This window comes from Sus scrofa, chromosome 9, assembly GCF_054392235.1.
Source record: "Sus scrofa isolate SSC_HxYL_T2T_F1_AM1 chromosome 9, Sscrofa_HxYL_maternal_Yorkshire_Landrace_v2.0, whole genome shotgun sequence".
In the NCBI taxonomy this organism is placed as follows: domain Eukaryota; kingdom Metazoa; phylum Chordata; class Mammalia; order Artiodactyla; family Suidae; genus Sus; species Sus scrofa.
In genome coordinates, this window is record NC_139391.1 from 79571637 (window position 1) to 79597185 (window position 25549).

The window sequence follows — 25549 nt, forward strand, 5'->3', positions numbered from 1 at the left end:
ATTTATTTATTTATTTGTCTTTTTGCCATTTCTTGGGCCGCTCCCATGGCATATGAAGGTTCCCAGGCTAGGGGTCGAATCGGAGCTGTAGCCACCAGCCTATGCCAGAGCCACAGCAACGCGGGATCCGAGCCACATCTGCAACCTACACCACAGCTCACGGTAACACCAGATCCTTAACCCACTGAGCACAGCCATGGTTCCTAGTCGGATTCGTTAACCACTGAGCCATGACGGGAACTCCTCCTTTTGAACTTTAAAGGAGCCATATGAAGTAGATGAAGCACTGGTTTAAAGATTAGACAGTTGTTGTGAATAAGTGACCTTTGACCCCTCACCTAAGAGCTCAGTTTAGAATTTCTGTAGCAAATAAGGTATTTGGACTAGTTTGTTTTCTATTCCGAGCTTCCCTGAAAGCAAAAACCACAAGAAGCTGCCTTACTATTCCATTAGAGAGATTTAAGTTAATTTAGCAAGAGTTTATATTTTTGTATACTTTACTATCTTTTGTACTTTTATGCAGATTGGGGTTTATCAGGCTCTAGAAACTCAGAAAAATGCCAGCACAATAACGAGCTACAGGCTATGTCCATGTCAGTTGAAATTAAAGATATAATAATATCATCAAAAGGGATACAAAGTAAAAATAACTTGTATTAGATTATTTTGCCCAAGGAGCTATTCCAAGCATGCTGATGTTTTACATCACCATCCTGTTTTATAGATATCATAATTGAATATTAGAGAACTTTAGTACTTTCCAAGGTTTAAGGGCCAATAATGGCAGAGCTGGAATTCAAATCTAAGCTGCATGACTCCAACGTCCTCATCATAACCATTAGGCCGTACTATGCTTCTGCCCTTCTCTTCTTCCCAGCTTGCCTCTCCCCACTCCCTTTTTAGTTAGCCCTTTACGTACAAATGTATGTTTTAAAAACCTCAAAAAGAAAGCATGTTGAAATTGATTGGATAGACTCAAACTCTAGAACATTTTTCACTGCCACAGAATTTCATACACCACATGGTACCATGGGAGTTGGAATCATATCCATGTTTTATCATTTATTAGATATGTGACCTTGGACAAACCATTTCACTTTTCAAGATTTCCATATTGTAATCTATGTACTAGTGAAAATAATACATACTCTTTTCATCTCAGGGTGTTTGATGATTGAGTATATGTAACAATGGAATGTAAAACATGCTGTAAAAATATGAAGGATTTTTTTCTACAAAAATACCCAGATTAACCTTGCTTTGACATTTTCTTTGTCCAGCTGCAAGCAGCAGAAAATGAGAAAGTGAGGTGGGAGCTAGAAAAGACGCAACTCCAACAGAATATAGAAGAGAATAAAGAAAGAATGTTAAAGTTGGAGAGCTATTGGATTGAGGCTCAAACGTTATGCCACACAGTGAATGAGCACCTAAAAGAGACCCAAAGCCAGTATCAGGCCTTGGAAAAGAAATACAATAAAGCAAAGAAACTGATCAAGGATTTTCAGCAAAAGTAAGCAGCTTCTAATGACTATAGAGTAGTTGCGTGCATCTCAAGAAGGTTTATATCCACTAGTTTTGTCATATGTAGTGGAAAAGAAAAGGTGACCTCAGCTATTTCCTAAGTAGCATAGATAAAGCATAGACATTCAGTTTTAGAAATCTCTTCTGTCATTTTTTTCTTATGAGATTGTATTTTGTTTGTAATTTTTTAGGCAACCAGTTACTTCCTGTTTTTTTGTTATTGTTGTTGTTAATTAATCACTGATAGTAACTATTAAAACATTTCAACCTCTATCCTTCTTGAAACATCTCTGTGACTCAGAAGTAAGAAGCCCAGCTGAAGTCATGCAGAGTGACTACTGGACGTAGTATGTGCAAAACAGCCACTGGGGCCTTAATGAGGCTGCTTCTATCTCTAAGATTCAGTAACTTCAGAATTTTCCCACTACAGAGAGTATAAATATTGACTAGCCAGACCCCCTGCCCTGTCACTTTCCTTTTCTCAGCTGCTGAGAGTCACAAGGACCTCAGTTCACTGTAGTAAGAGAAATCATCACTACACTCTGCTTTTCAGTTTCAACAGCCATTTCTGAGCTGATGCTGCTCTGCTTCCATCTGTTGGATCTTGGTGTAATTTCAGGGAGATGGTCAGGGAGATTTTTACCAGAGTTTTTTATCTGTTACTTCCGGCTAGCTAGAACAATAGAAAGTAGCACCTTTCTTTGTATCTCCTCTGTTCTTCTAGCTTCCATGGCCCTTAGAAGCTAAACATATATGTAAGATTCACCATACCTGTTATTTCCTATCATCAAATAATGTTTTTAATATTTAAAAGAGATTGCTATCAAAAGTTTATTAAAAAGGGAGAAATTGCTCTTAGGACTATAAATTTAGTACATCACTGTTTTAATTCTTCTTGCCAAAAATATAGTTAACTCTATTTACATAATAATTTTATGATAAAGTCTGCCTAACTTGAATATTGCATCCCAGATTCTCAAAATGGAGATATTTCTCCTTCTCCCTGTATCCTCTTCAGGTGTGTTAAGTGACAGCTCCCCCTAAGTGTTTCTGACCCATCCAGCCCCCATCTTCTGTCATTCGTGGGAAGCAATCTTATTACAATTATCTTTTTTTAAACCCTCACCATGCAGTCCCACCAGTTTACTAGGTATATGACTTTGTAGATGTGGAATTACATCTACTCGACATGTAATTATCTCCCCTAAATTACTCAAATTGGGTCATTAGTTCAGTAGCTTCTATCTAAATATGAACGACTGTTCTTGAATGAGGAGCTAAAAATGAAAACCATAGTAAGCAGAATCAAAGCTTTTTTCTTTTTACTCTGTAATCCATTAAATTGTTTGCTTTCATTACTAGATCCCTTTTCTCTAACTGTGATTGGGTTTTGTTTATTTAAATAACTGTTTGGTTATTTATTTCACTGTTCAGTATATTGCTTCAGATAAGAATTTTTACATGTTTCCTCATTTATTGAATGTTTGATGCAATGAGATTTATTATTTTCTTCTTAAGAGAACTTGATTTCATCAAAAGACAGGAAGCAGAAAGAAAGAAAATAGAAGATTTGGAAAAAGCTCATCTCGTGGAAGTTCAAGGCCTTCAAGTACGGGTGAGTTATGTGCCCAAAGCTACTAATTTGCCCAGTACTTGGAGAGCAGTGCTGCTTTAAAGTTTTATGACTGGGTATATTTTTTCTCTCTTAGATTAGAGATTTGGAGGCTGAGGTGTTCAGGCTACTGAAGCAAAATGGGACTCAAGTTAACAATAACAACAACATCTTTGAGAGAAGGACATCTCTTGGTGAAGTCTCAAAAGGAGATAGCATAGAGAACTTGGATGTCAAGCAGACATCTTGTCATGATGGCCTGAGTCAAGGTTTGTTTAACCTAACCATAAAAATTGGTTTTAAGAACTGTAAAAATTGGCCTTACATTCTTCTTTTTCTTATTCAGAGATTTAAAAGTTGAGGGAGTTCCTGTCATGGCTCAGTGGAAACAAATCTGACTAGTATCCAAGAGGACGTGGGTTCAAACCCTGGCCTTGCTCAGTGGGTTAAGGATCCGGCACTGCCGTGAGCTGTGGTATATAGCCTGGCAGCTGTAGCTCCAATTCAATCCCTAGCCTGGAAATCTCCACACGCTGCATGGGTGTGGCCCTAAAAAGACCTCCCCCCCAAAAAAAGAGAGAGAGATTTAAAAGTTGAAAAAGACTTCCTGCTATGGGAAAGAAGAAAGGGCTTATCAAAATAGGAATCTGTCATTTTGCTCTTGATTTATCAAAAATAAATATTTGATACAAAGAAATAACAAAATTCCAACTCAGATAAGGCAGATATTATTTACTGTTGATAGCTTAATAAACTGCCTTAAACTGATCATTCATCCCATCTAGGATGAGATACACTCCTTAGGTATTAATGAGTAGGCTTAAAATAAGTGATTTTTTAAATCACTAGAATGAAGATCTTTTTCATAACATCAGAAGGCTGACTACCTACTTCCAAGATGTGGAATTCATTGAGTTCAATTCTATAGTTTTCTGCTTTTCCTTGTTGTTCAGTGTATACACTTCATTCCTTCCTGTTAAAGACCAAATCAGACCGAAACTTTAGAAACATTTTCTTTTGTAAATGGTTGTTTTCTTTCATACACCAACCATAAATAAATCACTTACTTTCTCCCAAAACAGACACCCTTGTATGGATTGTGTGTATAAGAATGTGAATGAATGTTTTGATATGTGTAGTATATTTATAAATTAGATAGTGTATAAGAATTTTTAAAGGTAAGTACATAAGAGGATATAAAACTTTTGATTTTATCTTTTAAAATATCCATCTAGTAAATGTTAGGAAAAGAATGTCATGCAGCAGCATTGTCATGAAGTGTCTGACAACTCACAGGCAGTGGTGTGACATGCAGTAAAACTTGGATCACTAATGAGCTGTTTAATTCTTTGATGTTCTTTTGCACATAGTAAAATGTCTCCAATGAGATTTTCCTGATAAGTGTTTATATCATATCATTAACTTTGAGAACAAACTCTTAGCCATTAAAAAATGAAAAATGTTGGACATTTTCATGTAAAATTAAAGTAATATTTATAGATTTGAGTCTATTCTCTAAGTGTATATCCTTTTGCTGTGTTTTCCCTTACTAAGACATAATCTGTAAATAATGCCTCCCAGGAGTTAAGTAAGAGTATTTAGTACTAGCATTAGCACTAACTGAAGAGATGTGTGACTTCAGGAAGGTCATTCAACTTCTTTGGGTTGGTTTTTTACTACATATAGTAATAAAAATGGCAACACTTCTTTCTTCTCCACCCAAGTGTGTCTAGGGGCTATATGACTTAAAGTGGAAAAAAAGAAATTTTATTAGAACTTTGTGGAATTATAGTTTTTATATCTGGAACTCTATAAGATTATTTTAAGCCAGAAATCAATATTTTTTCCACCTGTTTGAATATTTTAACTCTTAAAATTCATTGTAGTTTTTAATACATATTCCTGCTGTGCCATACATGAAGTATGATCAGTAACCAGTAGCTTTTAAGAATCTGAGCCATTTCTGTTCATTTCTTTTAGTTCAGAAATCTGTATCTTGTCAACTAATAATTAATAGTATTTATTAAATTATATGACTACAGAAGATCAACAAACTATACCATTAACATGCTGATTTGAATCAAAACGGTACATTTCTTCTGAACTCTTTTTTCTTCTATTCTACACCCTCTATTTTGCCACATAATTATCAGTTTCCCTAGCAACACTGTTGGTTCACGGTGAGATGCAGAGACTACTAATTCTTCCTGAAACCAATCCATGCTAGTGCAATAGAGGTAGTATCAGTCATCTCAGACATTAGTAGCATACATATCAAGCAGTACTCTTCCAGTTTTGCTGCTGAGGACAGTCAGTGATAAATCTCCTTGAATTTCAATTGCTTGATCACATAAACTAAAATGGCTTGGTCAGTAGTTATATAGGAATGCTCTGGAAAGCACTTTTCTAAATTGATCCTTTGCTTCTGTTGCTAGGGAACGCTGAAGTCCTAGAGGTTTAGAAAAGGCAGTAAAGCAGCGAACCAAACACAGGCTGTTTGGCATCTAATGACCCCACCCCTCTCCTAGCCACTACCCCCCACCACACACACACACACACACACACACACACACACACACACACCTTTTTGCAACAGGATGGATACAACAGTTGAGGTCAGTTCTGCTAGTTCTCGCCCTTGGGATGCAGTATTTTGCTTCCCCATGTCCCACGGACTGTCTAGTTCTGACCTGTTTTCCAAGCACTCAAGTGCTTTATTGATAGGATGAGAGGTTTAGCATATTTTTTGGTCTTGAGGCAGCTCAGTGAAGCAAAAGTGTTATCAGTTGTAGGTCAGTGAAAAACTGTGTTAGAGAGAAATAGCAAAAGAAAGAAAAAAAGGAGAGAGAGGAAAGGGCAGAAAGGTAAGAGGAGGAAAGAAAGATCATATAAACAGCTTCTTCTTCACATGGACTTAAGTTTTTCTAGGAATGAGCTTCCCAACAGGATGGTTTAATTATGTGACTCTCAATATTGACTTATGGTACATTTTTAGAGTGATAAAACAGTTTTTCAACCCATACAAAATTTATCGCCATTAAAGTTATATTTGAACACCAATGTGCTATGGTTCTTTCTATAAATTAAGCCTACTCAAGTATCTCATTAAAATGTTAATATATTACATATACGAATTTATTATTTAATAATTCTAGTACTTTTTTCTTATAATACATAAAGCAAATATAACAATTTTTTTCACCCAGAACCATAACAAACCCTAAATCCATTTTAGATTATACCAATATGCTGGTGAGAGATTATTTTACATGTATTCCAGGATGTAAAAAATGACAGTTTTGTCCTACTGTCATGTTTCATGTTTGACATTTCTCCATGTCTGAGTAATGCTGGCCTGTATGAAAGTTCTCTACCTCTATCCAAAGGCCCTGAAGTGACTGTAAATATCTGTGGCCTCCCAGATATTCAAGGATAGTCAGGATTAGAAAAAGAGCAGAGAACAGGCATGTTAAAAAGATCTTGGTTGTAGTCTTAGTTTGATTGAATTCCCTATAAAAACTCATTTCAATAACATGCTCTTCCTGAGCTTCCAGATATTCCAGGTAAGGAAGGTGAAGTGTTTGGTATGAAACAAAAACATGCTATAAATATTTTAAGAAATGAGAGGGAGGGAATTCCTGTTGTGGCTCAGGGTAACGAACCTGACTAGTATCCATGAGGACGTGGGTTCAATCCCTGGATCAGCTCAGTGGGTTAAGGATCCAGCATTGCCATGAGCTGAGGTGTAGGTCACAGACACGGCTCAGAACCCACATTGCTGTGGATGTGGTGTAGGCCGGCACCTGCAGCTCCTATTCTACCCCTGGCCTGACAACTTCCATATGCCTCAGGGTGCAGCCCTAAAAAAGCAAAAAAAGAAAAAAAAAATGAGAGGAAGTTTGAAGAAGAGAAAAAGGTGAATAAAAATAGAATAATTTTTTCCCAATTCATAGACTTTATATGTTAAAGGTGTGTCACAGGATATTCTTGTATTAAAAGTATGCTTTGGATGCCTAAGAAGAATTTTTATAAGCATTGTGACCCAATAACATTTTTTAGAAATTAAAAATTCTTTTAATAGAAAAAGATAGCATTTTCAAAGTCAACAATAATGATAACAAACAGTAATTTCTAATACAATATTATAAACCAACTATACTCCAATTAAAAAAATCATTCCTAGGATGAGATAGTGTTTCTGCTGGCCAGGCAATGTTTTAAGTTACTCAAAATCATTCATTTCATCCTCACAACAACCCTAAGAAGTAGTATTGTTGCCATCCCATTTTATAGATCAAGAAAATGCAGATGGAGAAATTAAGCCATCTAGCCAAGGTCTCTCTATGAGCAAGAGGCAGAACCAGGAGTTGGACTCAGGCAGTGCAGCTCCATAGCCCATTTTCTTAACTAGTCACCGGAACCATACTACTTCTCTGGAATCTGATGCTTCTCCTATTCAACTGATGGAAACTCTTTGTTCCCAGAAAAGGCTGAAGTCATAAGTCAGGAAATCCAGAGTTATACCATTAATAGTTTTGAGGCATAACAAGAACTGGGTGACTGGTAAGTTTGTAAGTGTAATTCAAGGATCCTTTTGAAGTTTGGGTCTTACTACCAAATGCTTTTCTTTTGTCGTATCCATCTACTCAGCCAGTGAACCACCAATTAGATAACACTGCATGTTATCTTCTCCAAACTGTGAACATGGGAGATTATATAAGTCATTTCCTCCTTAGTTCTTTTAGTTACTTACTATTTCATAGTTCTAATGAGAATTGTGCAAGAAGAAGAAGACATAAATTGAAAGATAGCAGATTGTAGGAACGTCTAGACCTTCAGAAAATATTGTATTGTATTAATTAGTCAATTCCAATATTTTTAAAAATAATATTTCTTAGCTGCTTTTTTAGGTGATTTAAGAGTATCTTAGAGGAAGGAGCATAATGAATAATGAAAATAGTATCTTCTTGCTATTTCTCCCTTCCCTTACTCTTTTTCCCACAAAGTGGTTTGGCTTTTGCAGTAAGGCCCCAGATTTACCAAAATAGTAGTCTACATCTTAATCATGAACCCATTATGCATGGTTGCAACACCCAGGACTTATGGGCATGTTGGTAGAAATCTGAACCTGCCTAGATATTCCAGCCAGCCAATTCTGTGGTCATCAGGCCTTATCCAAGTGCGTTTGTTTTTGGTGACCCAATTGTTAGCTTATTGGTTTGCACTGAATCTTATTTTTCTGAATTGAATCATTACTTAGTAATTTACTCATATTTAAATTAAAATCTTTATCAAGAAAAGCAAGGGGAAGTAACCAACTGCCATTAAGAGTAACTGCCTTTTTCACCACCTGGGTGTTTTTAAATTCTTATTCTTCATTCATTCATGCAGTATCTAGAAGTAACTTGGAGAGACCCCTTTATATGACAGGACAGGGTGAATTGAAAGTGGCAAAGTAGGAGTTCCTGTTGTGGCTCAGTGGGCTAAGAACCTGACATAGTGTTTGTGAGGATTCAGGTTTGATCCCTGACCTTGCTCTGTGGGTTAAGGGTCTGGCATTGCTGTAAGCTGTGACGTAGGTCACAGATGCAGCTCAAATCCAGTGTGGCTGTGGCATAGGCCGGCAGCTACAGTTCCAGTTCAATCCCTAGGTAAGGGAGAACAAAGAGGATGAGGACAGAGTGGAGCCAGAAATGATGCTACGAGTACATATACCACATTTATGTTATTTCTAACTGAGTCTTTAATTTCGCTCTAAGATTTCTAGTCATCAGAAGGGAATGGAAACCTTTGTCCATGACACTGTCCACAGTGTTTGTAAGATAAAGAGAAACCATCTGCTCATGAGACTACAGCAATATGTACAAATGATGCATTTGGAGCAAACAATGATATTAATATTGATAACATCCTTATAGTAAATCCATTGATGATTGTATTAGGGGATATTTGTACAGTGAACCTCAGTAGACTAATAGCATCACATAAATATGCACTGTGGTGTTCAGTAAAAGCAGTTTATTTATTTATTTTATTTGTCTTTTTAGGGCCACACTGGTGGCATATGGAGGTTTCCAAGGGGTCAAATTGGAGCTGCAACCGTGGGCCTATGCCAAAGCAATGCCAGATCTGAGCCATTTCTGTGACCTGCATCACAGCTCATGGCAACAAAGTGTCCTTAACCCACTGAGTGAGGCCAGGGATCCAATCTACATCCTCATGGATACTAGTCAGATTCATTTCGGCTGAGCCACGACAGGAACTCCCTAGTAAAAGCAATTTAAATCACTGAGGGGAGAAAATGGATTAAAAAATGATGGTCTCTCTTTACCTAGCTTGGTGCTCAGGTGTTCTGTCATGTATGTCAGGTGAAATTTGCTAACCATGTTTAAAACTTCTAGAATGTGTTACTGAGAGAGATGTGTCAAAAAACATCTAACACTATAATTGTAGATTTATCTATTTCTTCTTTTAGATATGTCAATTTTTGCTTCATGTGTTTGAGGTAGTATTAATAGGTACATAGCATTTCAAATTGACATATCTTCTTGGTAGATTGACCTCTAATCATTAGGAAATGTCCCTCTTTATTTCTAGTAATTCACTTTCTTATCTGCTTTGTTCAATATTTGAAAAGCTGTATCAGCTTTCTTTTAGTAAGTTTTGTGTGGTGTCTTTTTCCATTCTTTTACTGCAGGTTTTCTATGTCTTTTATAAGCAGAAGATAGTTGTTTATTACAGTCTCAATCTTGTTTTAAAAAATTTTTCTCAATCTTTGGATGCATTTAAAAAGTTGATTTTTTAGTTTATTTACTGATATGTTAAGTTTAAATCTAACATCTTACTGTTTCTCATCTAACAGAAAAAAAGAACATCTTTCTTTGTTCTTTTTATCTGCATTCTTGCCTTCTTTTGGATTAATGAAGTGGGGATTTCTTTTTCTTATTTTTTTTTCCTATATTAACTTTTATTCTTTGTGGGTATACCTACAGATAAAATTTAGAATATTTGCTGGAGGGATGGATTGACTATTCACTAAAATGTGCCAACTTAGTGATTGTGGATTATTTGTTTGTTTGTAAACAAGTTTATTACAAGTTTGTAAACAATTTTAGTAGTGACAAAGAATTTCTAAACATGAAAGAATATCAGTGGCTATACCTTATAACCAGTAATTGAAATTGAATGGACAAGCTTTATTGCCAGTCTTCATTTTATAAAAATAATCCATTCATTGGTTTTATGTGAAGTCAAATTTGTTCTGTTTGGGAATGAGTCCCTACTGCAATTAAAAATATCTTCCCCATTGGAATGTGACCTGCATAATTGAGTAAAGAGTTGAAAAAAGTCCTCAAAGAGCTGAAGTTTTCCTTTTTCTTAAAACACATTCTTTTTTGTACAAGTTTTTCTTTTCCTTAAAAAATAATCTTTGTAATACAGTACAGGCATAGTTCTTAAATGAGCTTTTAATAAATATAAAATGTCAATAAATTAGAAGTTATGCTCCCTGGCAAATGCATTACACTCCTAGAAGTTAGAGTATGGTTTTCTGTGTAATTAATTGATATATATCTGTATATTTAACAATTAAGCTAGATATGGGGTTAACATAGGTTTATGAGGTTTAAACTACCTAACACAATTGTGTTCTGGAATAGAGTTCCTCTTCTACTCTTGGATGAGCAGAGTGAATACCCATTGGCTAGCCAGAATTCTCTTAAAAACAAAAAACAAACAACAACAACAACAAACTACTGTTCATAAGCATAAATTTTGAATTAAGAAAGGTATTTTAAAGATATACATATATATTATCATGGCCAACTGTGCAAGGAACCCAAAGTTCATTTAACATTAGAAAACTCACATAATCCACACATTAACTAAAGGGTAAATGTATATAGGTAAATGTATATAATCATCATATTAGATAAAGAGAAATATTAAATAAATTTGAATACTTATTCATGATAAAAAATTTATTAAACTAGAAATACAAAGGAACTTTCTTAACTTGTTATATGAGGCTAACCAAAGTCTATAGCAGCCATCATTTTAAGTGGTAAAATGTTAAAATCAAAAATTTCCTTTAAAATTAAGTCTGTTTTTAATATTTCACACTAAATGTGTATTACCACTTCTTTCACTGTTATCCTAGAGGTCCTAGCAAGTAGTAGACAAACAGAAGAGATACAAGATATAAGGAATGAAAAGAAAGAGGCAAAATAATTATGCACTGATAATAAATTAAATAAATAAATCTCAAGAGTCTATAGATCATTAGAATTAATAAGAGTTTAGCAAGGTGGATGGCTCTAAGAATTATTGGACATCAGTCAATTCTAACGAACAGAAAACATAATTTTTTACAAGCTACTATTTGTGATAGCAACAAAAAATATGATAGCCATTATGAATGTAACAAAAGAAGCTGAAGACCCATGAAAAATTCAAGAAGACCGATATGATAAATCAAAAGAGATAGGCAGCCTCAATATTGTAAAAATGCCATTATGCTAAATTACTCTATATATTTCATACAATTTCCATCAGAATTTGAAAAGGGCTTTTATTTTTTGGAACTCGACATTGTTTCTAAAATGTAGATGGAAGAACAACTTGGCTCACATACTCCTGAAGAAAACTGAGGTGAGAGAACCTGTTCTTTCAGATACTAAGATTCTTTGTAAAGCAATAGTATTAAGACAGTATGGTATAATCTCAGCAATTGAAAAGTAGACTAGTGCAATAGAAAAGAATCCAGAAATAGACTGACCCACTCATGACAGTTTGAGAATGATACGAAACTGACACCACAGATTAGTGGGGAAAGGATAGACTAACAAATTGACCATTCCTATGGAAAAAAAGTGAAACTGGGTCTGATCTCATACCATTCATGAAATAGATTTCAAATGGATTATTAAAGTCTCAAATTTGAAAGGCAGTACTTTAAACTTTTAGAAGAAAATGGAGGATGTTTATGTGATGTCTTCTCTAACCAAAAATTCCAAATCACAGGAAAAATTTGATAAATTTGACCTCAGTAATATTAAGGAAAATCTAATCATCAAAAGACACTACAAAAACATGGAAAGAGAAGCCAAAAATTGAGAGATGATATTTTCAGCCCTTGTAACCAAAAAAAAGTTTGTTGTTATCCAAAATATACTTAAACCTTACCCCAATCATAAGAAAACATAACTAACATAATAGAAAAATGGACAAAACATAAGCAATCCATTCACAAAAGAAGAAACCCTAAGGTTGGTGAACATATACATTCAACCTCATTAATAAAATGAGGCAAAGATACAGTTCCATGGTAATATGTAATAGCCAGTATGTAGAGGGAAAACAGAAAACTTATACAACTATTTTGTCAAAACAATTTGATATTAACTAGTAAAATGGAAGATGTGCAAATTCTCTGGCCTATAAGTTCACTTCTGTGTGTATGTATGCTCTCCAGAGATTCTTGCCACATGTGCCAAAAGATGTGTTCAGAAATGTCTGGAGTTCCCATTGTGGCTCAGTGGTAATGAACCCAACTAGAATCCACGAGGATGTGGGTTTGATCCCTGACCTCGCTCAGTGGATTAAGGATCCGGCATTGCCATGAGCTAAGGTGTAGGTTGCAGACCGCTTGGATGTGGTATTGCTGTGACTGTGGCATAGGCCAAAAGACAAAAAAAGAAAGAAAAAAAAGAAGAAGAAGAAAGAAAGAAAAAAAGAAATGGACAGCAACATCTCTCATAACAGCTATAGTAAAAAGACAATTAATCCTAGTCAAACCTTTTAACATAATGTTGAGCCAACAAAAAGAATGATTTGAAGAACATTATGTACCATTCATTACTGTGTATATAAAGTTTAAAAGCAAACAAAATTGATCAGTATATTCCTTAGAGATATGGAATAACTAGGAGGAAAATAAAAGACAGGATACAGCTAGGAATGGGGCATAGAGAGGGCTTCAAAAATACTAATTTAATTTCTTAAGCTTGATGGTAGATACATGGATGTCTTTTCTTCCTTTTCTGATTCTATGTGATTTACATATGTGGTATACTTTTTTGCATAAATACAATATTTTAAAGTACAAAATTTTTAAGTGGCATAATTAAAAGATTAGAATGAGTAAAACCACAAAAGTTTTTTTAGGCTTAAAATATTAGTTTAATATTTAATCATTAAATTAAAAAGCCAGCACCAGCCAGATATTTACATCAATAAGAGTCCCTGAGGTCTTTGGACTCCTCCAAGAAATCATTTTCTGCTGAGGCTGTAACCATGTGTTGTCTTTGTCTTTTTTGCCTTTCTCTGAGCCTTCAGTGTTAGCAGCCCTTTTCTGAAACATGTGGATATGTGGCCAGGCCAGACTCCCTGCTCAGCATCTGATTTATTTCCTTATACTCCTAAGAGTATTTTGAACATTCACTTTTAGCACCGGAACCTAGAATTTTAAAGAGGGTTAAAAACATTTTTAAAGCCAGAATTTATGAAATGGAGAGTTATTGAAAGCAAAGTGAATGCTTGCACTATGTTATCAAGAGTGTCTTATGTGAAAACATGACATACACAGCAACATACACAGAATTATTCCATGCTGTCATGTTCTATTCTAAAGTGGAGTGGGGGAAAATTCTTGATTAGACTCAAGCTTTCTTTATCATGTATATAGATATAATTTCTTGGTAAACTTTTATCATTTTCATTTTTCTGGAACAAATTATTTTCAATAACTTTTAATCTCCAATAAGTAATTTTGACCATGAAATATTATTGAATTGCACTAATTAAAGGGTGAACATTCCCAGTAAATCACTGTGGAAAATTTTAATGAACAAGCCAAATGAATAAGAAATCAATACTTATTGATTGTTTTATGGCTTATCATTAAAGCCAAAAATCTGTTCTCTTGCTCAAAAAAAGCAAAGCACCTAAATTGCCTATCTAGTTTTGTGCAAGTTTTGCATCTGTCTCTGTGTAAGCCATTAAGTCTTTTGTTGCCAAATCAACGAGGCATTCAAAAGGAGGTATTCAGTTGCAAAATGGCAACTATCCTTGGTTTATATTTCTCACTGCATCTTTGAAAGTTTACAGAAGTCACCAGATCCTTCAGTCATACTGAGATATGCATTAGTATTAGATGTTTAAAGTTGTTTTGATAGAAAGTAAGTTATTTTGTCAGAATGAGCTTAAGCTAAGTAATTTTCTGTTCATTTTAGGAAAAGTGGGCTACTTCATGTTTTATTTTGGCTTTTCAATAAAAGCCAATCAAACAAGGAAGATTATGATCTTCTGGAAGGAAAGACAGTTTTACCATATCTGGACTATAGTTCCTTTTCAAGGAAATTTCACAAGATAGCTATGTTCTGAAGTGTTTCTTGTATTTTATAAATATGCTCTGGTTCACCATAGAATCCTCATTCTATAGATTAATAATACAGTTAAGCTAAGGTAAGCTGACTGAAATAGTCTGGGACGTCAGGGCGGAAGGATATAAAAGTAGCAAAGGAAAAATGTGCGGAGTTTTTTGTGTGTGGAGTGCGTTCTGTGGGATCCTATAGATTGTTCAAGGCAGGTCACGAATTTCACTTAAGATGTCTACCAGCCAAGAAAGAAACACGATCGTTTGTGGGGGGTCACAACATCTATAAAATTAAAACTCAAATAATGAACGGCTGTTTCTGGAGTTAGGGCCAGAAAATTCTCTTCTGTGCATGGTTCTGAACAATCTGACAACCGTTTTGTTTCCATAGTTCTAGCATTGGGATCTTAAAGCCTTTTTCTGTATGGGGTGCAAGAATCAGGTTGTAACTGAATTCTTTGAGTTGGACAGAAGTAATGTTCTACTTCAGTACTGTGCAGTGATTATTGCTGAGACCTATAGGAAAGTCCACTTAGGAGGAAAGTTAAGAAACATTAGAATACAGGTACACTGAAAACGCTATTGCTTGTGAGTTTTTTGATGAAACAGAAGGGTTTGATGGCATCAAAAAGTCATTCTGATTTTTTATTTTTGGTTTTAATGTTTGATTTATTCAGGTTATATCATCAAAAACTTATTTTTAAAAACTTTTGGTTTGCAAATTATTATTAAGTGATCTTTTAATCATATTCAGTTCTTATTTATATAGTTAGCCAATTGAACATCTACAAACTTTCAAAACTGCATTTATAAATTTGTTAAATTTTGATTTCCTTTTTAAGGGCTATTGTTAGCAACTGACTATTTCCAATCCCGAAGTTCTTGTACATCTGTTCTATTAAATTTACAAGTATTGTGAACTTTTAAGTTTTCATAAATCTTCTGATGCTGTACAAAACTCAGTGTTCCTCTAGTCTAAAGATACTTTCCCATTTAGGAAGCCAACAACTGACATCTCAGGTAACTTAGGTTATTTTCTACCAAAGGCATAACATCTGAATTCTTCCTTTACTAAATGAGGAAGCTGTTATATCACAATATGTATAATTTGAGGAGTTACCTAATTAGCATGCTTGGGATTACTCCTATCCAGAGATTTTTGACAGAAAGATTCTTGTTGGCAACTCTTGGTGAGAACACAGAAGCTTGTTTATTGCTGTCCTGTCAAGACACTGTAACGTGAAGAAGAGGACATTTACATAATCCACCTTCTTAGACCTAAGTTCTGCACATGACTTCATATTCCTACTCACAGAGTCTGCAGTTTCCAACCAATTAGTCCATTTGATTTGGCTTTACATTCTTTAAATTTTAGATTATGCTGATCTTCCTATCAGAATCTAAAGGAGCTGACAGTAAAGGAATCCTAAGATATTTAAATGTCCAGTTGTCTAAATCTAAATTCTATATTCCTTTATATTTTCAGAGTCAAGCAACTCTTACAAGTGTTCCAAATGATATACAATGAGATTTAGGTTATTTCCTTTTTTTTTTTTTTTTTTTTTTTTCTGACTTATAGCCACTTCCTCTGTGAATAGTCTCGTGGCATTACTAGAAGTCATTCCTGAGTATGGACATTAAAATTAGAACCTCTCTCCCCTCTGAAACAGGAGTGTTGGTCAACTGTAAGGTGAAGAAAGCTAAGTTAAATATCAGACTGCACTGGAGAAGCACTCTGTTCAAACAAATAACCAAACTATGTTTCAAAGGCCATAGAGATAGTTTTGAGATTGCATTTACTGGTAAGGTGGTAGAAAAGGACTCCCTCAACATTCTTCATAGCTTAGCAAATGGTTCATACAACCATAAACTCAGACCTAATTGAAAGAGTATGAAAAAACAATAATCTTCTGCTTGTTCTAAAATGGTGAAAAATCAAATCAGCCTGCAATCATCTGGCAGTAAAATAGCAAGACAGGCGAACAGCCTCTATACATGTAACAGCCTTCTCATATGGAGAAAGCTGATAGTCATAGGGGTTTTGACAACGTATCCTGGGCTGATATCAACATGTGATAATATTAAGTCCTAAGACACCAAAGCTATCAGATTAGAGTGGAATTAAGATATCTGTAAAAGGGAGTTCCCGTCGTGGCGCAGTGGTTAACGAATCCGACTAGGAACCATGAGGTTGCGGGTTCGGTCCCTGCCCTTGCTCAGTGGGTTAACGATCCGGCGTTGCCGTGAGCTGTGGTGTAGGTTGCAGACACGGCTCGGATCCCGAGTTGCTGTGGCTCTGGCGTAGGCCGGTGGCTACAGCTCCGATTCAACCCCTAGCCTGGGAACCTCCATATGCCGCGGGAGCGGCCCAAGAAATAGCAACAATAACAACAACAAAAGAGACAAAAAAAAAAAAAGATATCTGTAAAAGAAAATGTACTGAAAATATTTCTTCTTCTTTTTTTTTTTTTTTTTTTTTTTTTTACTAATTTTAACTACATAACATAAAAAATTTAAAAACTATGTAATGCCAGAGTTCCAGTTGTAGCTCAGTGGTAACGAACTCAACTAGTATCTATGAGGGTGCGGATTTGATCCTTGTCCTTGCTCAGTGGGTTAAGGATCCGGCATTGCTATGGCTGTGGCGTAGGCCAGCAGCTATAGCTCCAATTAGACTCCTAGCCTGGGAACTTGCACATGCCACAGATATGGCCCTAAAAAGCAAAACAAACAAACGAAAAATTTCCTAATGCCAAAAAAATCTTAATATTACAAGTAAGGCTAAAATACCTGTTGACCAGCATCTCTAAATCTAACACCTTCCTTAGAGGTAACCACCATTTTCATTATCAAGTCTATCTTTCCAGTTCTTTTTCTATGCAATTGTATGCATATGTTTACCATTAGAAGATATATTTTATATTGCTGAATATTTTTAATATTTAAAATGAATATACATATTTTTCTGAAACTTTTTGTCCTACTTTAGTCACTTAAGAATATCTTGCCAACCTTTTTATGTCAGTGAAGACATTCACTGAATGCTTATTATGTACCGGTCACTTTTCCAAGCACTTGTGTATCTATTAATTCATTTAGTCTTCTTGACAATGCTGTTATTATTACATTTTTATTATCATTCCCATTTAGCAGCTGAGGATTCTGAGGGAAAGAGGGATTAGATAAATTGCCCAGTTTAGTGCCAGAGCCACTGATTTGGATTCTGTTCAAGCAAGACTAACTCCAGGTCTTCTCTCCTGGTAACCGTTTTTACACCACCTCTCTGAGATACATAAACCTAACTCTGAATGTAATATGTATCAACCCAAAGCCCTACGGGCCCATCTTTTGTGAACTTACAGTGACTGAATGATATGCAAATACTGTTCAAATTTAAAGATGCCACCAACTGCCTCATAAGGCTTGCCGTTTCATTTGATAATAGCACAAGCCAGACAGTGTGATGGTATAAGGTATGACTGTTTTGAGGAGAATAATGCATGTAAGAATGCAGAGCAGACCCCATTGTTATGCTGCTCCATTCCCCTGCTTCCCTCGCTGCCTATATCTGATCCGTGGGCAGCATTCCATTTACGTCAAAAATAACGTCAATCTAGTGAAAAAAACTGAATGACTCACAGCATTACTGTAGGGAAATGGTCTCTGTAATATGATCTATAGCATCCTAATTACACAGAACGTTTTTCATAACAGTTGCTAAAATCATAATCAAATCCATTAAATTCTTTTAAAGGATCCGATATTGAAGCAATATTGAAGCTAGCCTTAAAATGCAGATGGATTAAAGTGGAGTCCCACCCACTCAAAACTGCATTATCATTAGCTACTTCCTATCTTTTCCATATTTGTCTGTCTATATTTATTGATTCACTTATGTCTTTTCTTTTGTATTTCTAGCTTCATCTGAGTCAGAGATACGCTATTTCAGAGTCTGGAGGATCTGAAAGAAAGAATAGAGATGAAAGGAGAGAGGAAAAGGAAATTTTCCTCTGATTCTAATGGACAGTAGAACAAAACACACTGGAGAGAAGGGTTAGAGGAAGAACCTGGGGTCTTGGGTTTATAAAAGCAGTGTTATGTTACTGATTAAGATCTCTGTAGAGAATGAGTGACAATAAGAGAACATGGTCACCTAAGCCCTTACACTGAGTGGCACATAACTTAGAAATGAACCAATTGAATTTCTCCTGCCACACTGTCATCTACAAAACTGACAGCTAGTTTTTCTATGTAACAGTTTTATTCCTTGGATAAATAAAAAGTAAAATTCCTCAGGGTTTAGTTGTTGTTGTTGTTTTTCCTTCTGATGTCCTGTCCTTTTGGGAATTTGCAAGGTTAGGCTTTGATGTGTATTTTTGTTTGGAACATAAAGTAAGACTAAAAAGTTTCAAAGAGGGTGGAATACTTGAGAGTGACCTTCTAGAAGGAAAGCTTCGGAGGACCAAGCTCTATCCAGTCTTCCACAGATAGCTGTGGTGCAGTTGGCAGACAAGTTAGGAACCTTGTGTGTGCCTTTGGTTTTCCTAACTGAGGAAGAAGACTGGGCTAGAATCCTGAAGGTCCGTTTGAATTGTAATATTCTTATTCTTATATGACATGGTAGAAAAAGATAGCTTCCAGGGGTCATTAGATCACCTTCTGGTTACCCAGAAGCGCAAGTCCCATACACATTTTCCTTCTCTTTCACACATCGCCTCTACTCCTCCCGAGGGAGATGATACTCGTAACGTCCGTAGTAGTTGCTTCTCTGAACAGCCACTTCTTCCAGCTTCCTTCTGGTATAAGCATTGTTGAAATGAAAGTTCTTAGTTCCTCTCTATTTTTCTGGTTCTTTACTTAAAAAATATATTTGTTCCTCAGGATGGAAATACAAATTACTGATTTGTAATCCTTAATCACTATATAAAGTGGCCTTGGGATCTTTGTTTTCAGGCCCTCAAAAATTGTTCATTGCACTTGATGTGTTGTTGGGCACTTGCATAATGGATTTAAAGCACTGCTTCTCAGACTCCAGCTGACTTCATGTTTAATAAATGTAGTTATATGTGTGTACTCCAGAGGTTTGCGTCTAGTCAGTACTAGCTGATAATAAAGCAGACATACAAGATTGCCATTTGGGGTTGTCCAACACCAGACCCAGGCATATTACTGAATAGGAATGGAACCAGAAGCCCCAGAATAACTCTCTATACTCTCAACAATCCTGCTAATGAGTATTTCTCATGTTCCCTCACTTGATTTTCTCAGTACTTAGTGATGAGGTAGCTACTGCAGTTCTGGATGTTGTGTTCTATGCTAGATCCTCCAGGGTCAGGGTTCTTTTACAAAACGAGAATGAGCCTCCTCCTTGGGTATTTTTGGCACCAGGTGACCAAAGCTGATACTAAACCAACCAAAGAAGAAATCATCTGAGAAATAATTTTTCTGTAGTTTTCAACATCCTCCTTTTTTATGCTCTTCCATGTGTATGGATGATTAATAATATTTCATAATAAGCTATTGGAGAAGTGAATTTCCTAGACTATTCATGTCATATGTGAATTGACAGCTGAAAACACTGAACCCTAACTGCATTAAAATCTTATTCTAATAATTTGTTCAATGCTAGCTAAATTGCAGTGCACAGACTAGTGTCCGAAGCCTCAAAAATCTAGAATAATCATGGCAGCTCATCAGCTAACTATGTGAAGAGGACAATACAGTCAAGTTCTCTGAGCTTAAGGAGGGGAAAAAATATACTTAGCTGCTCTTTCTTTTGGGGCTATTGTGAGGAACAAATGAGATGATGTAAGTGACAGTGTTTGGTGTTATAGAAGGTACAGTCCAAATATGAGATAGTTAAGCTGTAAGATTTATGTGTATGGCAGTAAATGGAATATTATTGCATTCTTCATTGTGGTATTTCCATATTTTGTATGTAAACAAGAGCTTATAAAGTTGATTCTCTCTCAATTATTACAACTTTTAATGGGGAGCTGCAAGTTTAGATTTTATTGGAGGGAAGCAATTAATCAAGGAGATAATTTTTTTTCTCCATTGATGTGAAAAATAAAGGGACTACTGGTTAGAAAATATTTAGCTGTCCTTTAAATATGCCTGAATGGTCTGACTTTTCTGAGTATCCACTTTTCTTGCAAATATAGGAAATGAAAAGCCAAACCTTCTGTAAATATTGTTATTCAATGTATGTATCTCTTAGGGAAAATATATTAATTTTATTTGTTAGAACCACAGTCTCATGGGTAAAAGTACAACCTGAGGTTTTGTTTTATAATGTAATGTATTTGGAGCATAATAGTACTTCACAATAATTCTGTGAAAAGGAATTTCCTGGGGTTATGCTATTGAAAGAAACTGTTTTACCCTGTTAATATCAGCGCATATTAATTTTCTGAAACTCAGTTATTTGCTTTATTTTTAATAATTTAAATCCAAGAAGTATTTGATTATTAATTTCTTGACCATTATGATTTAATTTAAATGACTGCCACTCTGAAAAGATAAAATAGGATTAATAATCAAACTACCTTATTTCTGAGGAGTGGCTATGGCTACATATACAGATGTAAGAAGTAGCAGCATCCAAATAAATTCTATCAGAGAACATTTTTCCTCAGCCAGTGCTTTGGTATGTTCATGGGTAACCTTTCCTCTTCCCTTTTAGAATAGTAACTTTTGAGTCCTGCCTTAGACTCTGGGCAGCAATGTTAAGGGGGTGGGGAGAGGCAGACTAAAGAGACCCACATAAGACCCTCACTAGCTTTTACCAGGTCATTTTGTATGTGTGTGTTCTGTTGTACTCTTTTTTTTTTTCTCTGAGTCTTTTTATTTAAAGACTTAGACATTTTCCTCTGGAAAATCGGTGTTATTTCTGGTAGGGAGAGAAGATACCCAGGAAAAAGAAATGAGACAAAGACACATGCAAATAACTTGGAATATAAATTTAGAAGTTAATAAAAGGAAATTAAGGGGGAGTTTATTTTTTAATTCTAATTTTTTCAGCTCTTTTGCTTTATGTTTTCTCTTCCAGTTTTATTGAGATATAATTGACATGTAGCACTGTGAAAGTTTCAGGCATATAGCATAATAATTTGACTTCCATACGTCATGAAACAATTACTGCAATAAGTTTAGTGATATAGAAAGTAAAAGAAAAAAATATTTTTTCCTTGTGATGAGAACTCAGGATTTATTCCCTTAACTTTCTTGTATAGTGTATAGTAGTGTTAAATCGTGTTGTATATCGCATACCTATAGTGCTTGCTTCTCTTATGACTGAAGTTTGTACCTTTGACCATTTTCGTATGTTTCTTCCTCTCCCTACCCCCTACCTCTGCTAACCATAAATCTGATCTCTTTTTTCTATGAGTTTGGTTGGTTGGTTAGGGGCTTTTATAATTGACCTACGACAGTAATCTTAGTTCCTGTGCACAACATAGTGATTTGATATTTTTATATATTATAAAATGATCACCACAGAAACTCTATTTCCCCTCTGTTACTATACAAAGATATGACGTTATTATTGACTATATTCCCCGCTCTGCATGTTTTATCTCCATGACTCATTTGCTTTGTACCTGGAAGCTTGTACTGCTTAATCTTGCTTGCCTATTTCTTTCATTGCCATACCCCCTCCTCTTCTCTGGCAACCACCTGTTAGTTCTCTGTGTTCAAGACTCTGTTTTTGTTTTGTTATGTTTATTCATTTATTTTGGTTTTTAGATTCCACATATAAGTGAAATCATATAGTATTTGTCTTTTTCTGACTTCACTTAATATGATAATCTCTAGGTCCATCTATGTTGCTGCAAATGGCATTATTTTATTTTTTTATGGCTGAGTCATATTCTACCATATGATCAATATCAAGATCATATAAAGAAAATCTTGATCTTCTTTATCTGTCCATCTGTCAATGGACAGTTTATCTTGCTTCATCCATAATACCAGTAAATTAAGTACTTAGAGTTGTTTAATTTTTTTTTTTTTTGCTTGGATAGCCTTACCTTGTTACATTTCCCCAGCCATCTTAAATTTGCTGTTAAGTTCTTTGCTGGTCTTTCTAGAGAGTTCAAAGAACAAGCTAAATTTTTAGAAACTCTGTTTGGGTAGAAAAATGTATTAAGACCAAAATCGTACAATCCTTAGAGTTTACTGTAACTTTTGCTATATAAAACTTATGCTAATGGTCACTTTTTGTTATCTGCTCTTGATGTGGCACCTGACTTTTGTAGGGTTTTGTCTTGGTTTCTAAAAATCTCCCAACTTTGATTCCCCTTCCTCTTGTATCTTCATTCATCAAACTTTCTACCATGCATTCATCTAAATAAATAAATACAAATGATCTTTCTATAATTATCTTGTAGGAAGGTTTTATGCTCTATGGCTAATAGATTTCTCTTATTTTCTTGGTTAACTTTAGCTTTGGTTTCTTCCCTTAGGATTTGTATGTTTCTCCTAAATCTCATTCACTTCTTTGTTACCCATGGGAAACCAGACAGGCTGCCATGGTTGTCACCTGTTTCCTACCTGGCGTTACTGCCAACCTTGAGATTTTGTAATCAGTGTCTGTGGTCTCTGTCAGTCTTCTCCAAAGGTCTCACTGATTATTTTACAATACTTTTTCTAGACTTTAATGAAGCAGTCCCAGAGACAGAGCGCCTGGATTCAAAAGCACTGAAAACCCGAGCCCAGTTGTCTGTGAAGAATAGACGCCAGAGGCCCTCTAGAACAAGACTCTATGATAGTGTCAGTTCAACAGATGGGGAGGACAGTCTGGAGCGAAAGGTGAGCACCCCTGACAGCTTTCTGACTTGTGAGTTTGGGATGTATCCTTGTTCCTAGAGCTTTGAAGATAATGATTTTCTTGCCACCAGATTCTGTGTTCTAGTTGGAAACAACTGTAATAGTTCACTTCTTTGTCTCTTTTACTCGATATATTGTTGTAAGTCAAATTCCTTCTGTATTTATTCAGTGAACTAACCAGAACCATTGTCTATATTGTCATATTTCATGATGGTGCCTTTGCTATTCAGCTGTTGCTTCTACCTAATGATAAAAAATTAATGTGCAAGTAGTTTTTTCTATATGTCTTAGGTGTCTGTGTAAGCTACAATGGTAACATGGTGAATTGCTGTGAACTATGCAGTCTCATCTGTAAACCAACAAAAATTGGTTTTCATGGGGATTTACTTAAAAAAGTATGGTCTGATCTCAAAGTAAGTATCACATAGGACTTATGCTCAGTGGCATAACCTCCTTTATAATCTCTTATACCAACAGCCTTCAAACAGTTTCTATAACCACATGCACATTACCAAATCACTTCTGCCTAAGGGTTTGAGAACTTCTCCAGAATCAGATTCTGGTGCTCCATCCCTCACTCCAGTGGCTGGCAGTGTGCCCTTCTCATCTGACCACATAGCTGAACTTCAGGAAGGACCACTGCACCTAGAAAGGGAGCCTTCTTCCTCTCCTGGGGGAGGTACTTCACTCTCCTCCCCTTCGAAATCTGAACATGATAATGAAGAATCTCTTTGCCACCATCAAGCCACCACCAAGAAGATACTACAAGAAAAAGGTACTGGTAATTTTGTTGTTGTATAAGGAATATGTTCATTTTCAGACTTGTGGTTGCCAAGAGGGAGGGGGAGATGGGGGGATGGACTGGGAGTTTGGGGTTAGTAGATGCAAACTAATATGTTTAGAACGGATAAGCAGTGAGATCCTGCTGTATAGCACAGGGAACTATATCCAATCTCTTGGGATAGACCATTATGGGAGATAATATAAGAAAAGGAATGTGTATGACTGGGTCACTTTTCTGCACAGCAAAAATTGGTACAATATTGTAAAACAACTACCTTAATACTAAACAACTACTTTAATTTTTAAAAATGTAAAACAAAAAAACAGGTTTATTCTCTTCTTACCATGTCTGACATGTTCCTTTAAAGTAACCAAGTAGATGTAGTTATATTATTTTTCACATCTAAAATGCACATAAATATATATGGTATGTGTGTGTAATATATTTGTGTATATATTACACACATGTAAATATATATATTATAAGCAAATGTGTATATATATATAAACAAAAATACTTTCTTGTATGTGTTTTGTTTGATAAGCTTTTTTTAAAAAGAGCGAATTCTACAAATGACATCACTCCACAGTTTTCCTTTACACATAATAATATTTTATAGGCATCCCCCAGGGCCATATACACAAATTTAAATGACAATATAATCTGTAGTGAGCCTATAATATAACTGAGGCAACCTTTACACTACAGATGGATATTTAGGCTGTATCCTGTGGCGTTGTTGTTATTTATTTGCTTATTTGCTTACCACCGTATAAAAAGATATAATGAGCATTCTGGTGCTTTACATTCTTGGATGCTGATGCTTTTATTTCTGTAGAATAAATTTCCAAAAGTTAAATTGGTAGTATATTGTACTCAAGAGGAATTGTATGTCTTTAAATACTTTTATAGTAAAAAAAAAAAAAATTCTGAAAAATAAATAAAATAAATATTCAAAATAATAGAAGAACAACCAAAAACCAGAAAATGGAAAGAAGAGGATAATGAAGAGGATATAAACTGAGTTTAATGAATTTTTATTGAAATGAAAAGCCTATTCTTAACACCCCCACAAAAAATGCAGGACAGGTTGCCAAAAAAAAAAAAAAAAAAAAAAAAAAAACAGAAATGAAAAACACCCATATTAGAAATAAGAAAGGAGATTCAGAGATTAAAAAAAAATTTAAGATAATATGCAAACTCTATGGCAGATTTGAAAATCTAGAGGAAATAGAAGATTTCCTACCAAAACATAAAGTACTCAAATTAGTCTAAAAAAAGGAAACTGAATAAACCAATGATCAAAAAACTATATTTTTCTAACTTTCATTTAGAAAAGCACCAGGCTCAGGTGGTTTTATAATTAAATTCTGCCTAATCTATAAAAAAATTGACAGAGGCTCTATATTCTTTTAATTACTCCAAGTGG

At 35.2% G+C, this 25549-nt stretch overlaps 1 protein-coding gene across 21 annotated transcripts in view; it reads left to right on the forward strand.

The window, feature by feature from the left end:
- Positions 1–25549, forward strand: part of PPP1R9A (protein phosphatase 1 regulatory subunit 9A) — a 315461-nt gene that overhangs the window by 264989 nt on the left and 24923 nt on the right. For 13 of the 21 annotated variants that reach the window (XR_014815840.1, XM_021063370.2, XM_021063375.2 and 10 more), the window contains 5 exons: positions 1281–1510; positions 3040–3136; positions 3231–3402; positions 23161–23318; positions 23814–24111. Coding sequence is in view for 20 of the 21 variants with exons in the window: in XM_021063370.2 (XP_020919029.2) it covers positions 1281–1510; positions 3040–3136; positions 3231–3402; positions 23161–23318; positions 23814–24111 (955 nt within the window). In the remaining variant the exon portion in view is untranslated. The remainder of the gene's footprint in view (positions 1–1280; positions 1511–3039; positions 3137–3230; positions 3403–23160; positions 23319–23813; positions 24112–25549) is intronic. The other 8 variants (XM_084977035.1, XM_084977037.1, XM_021063382.2 and 5 more) reach the window with 1 other exon arrangement.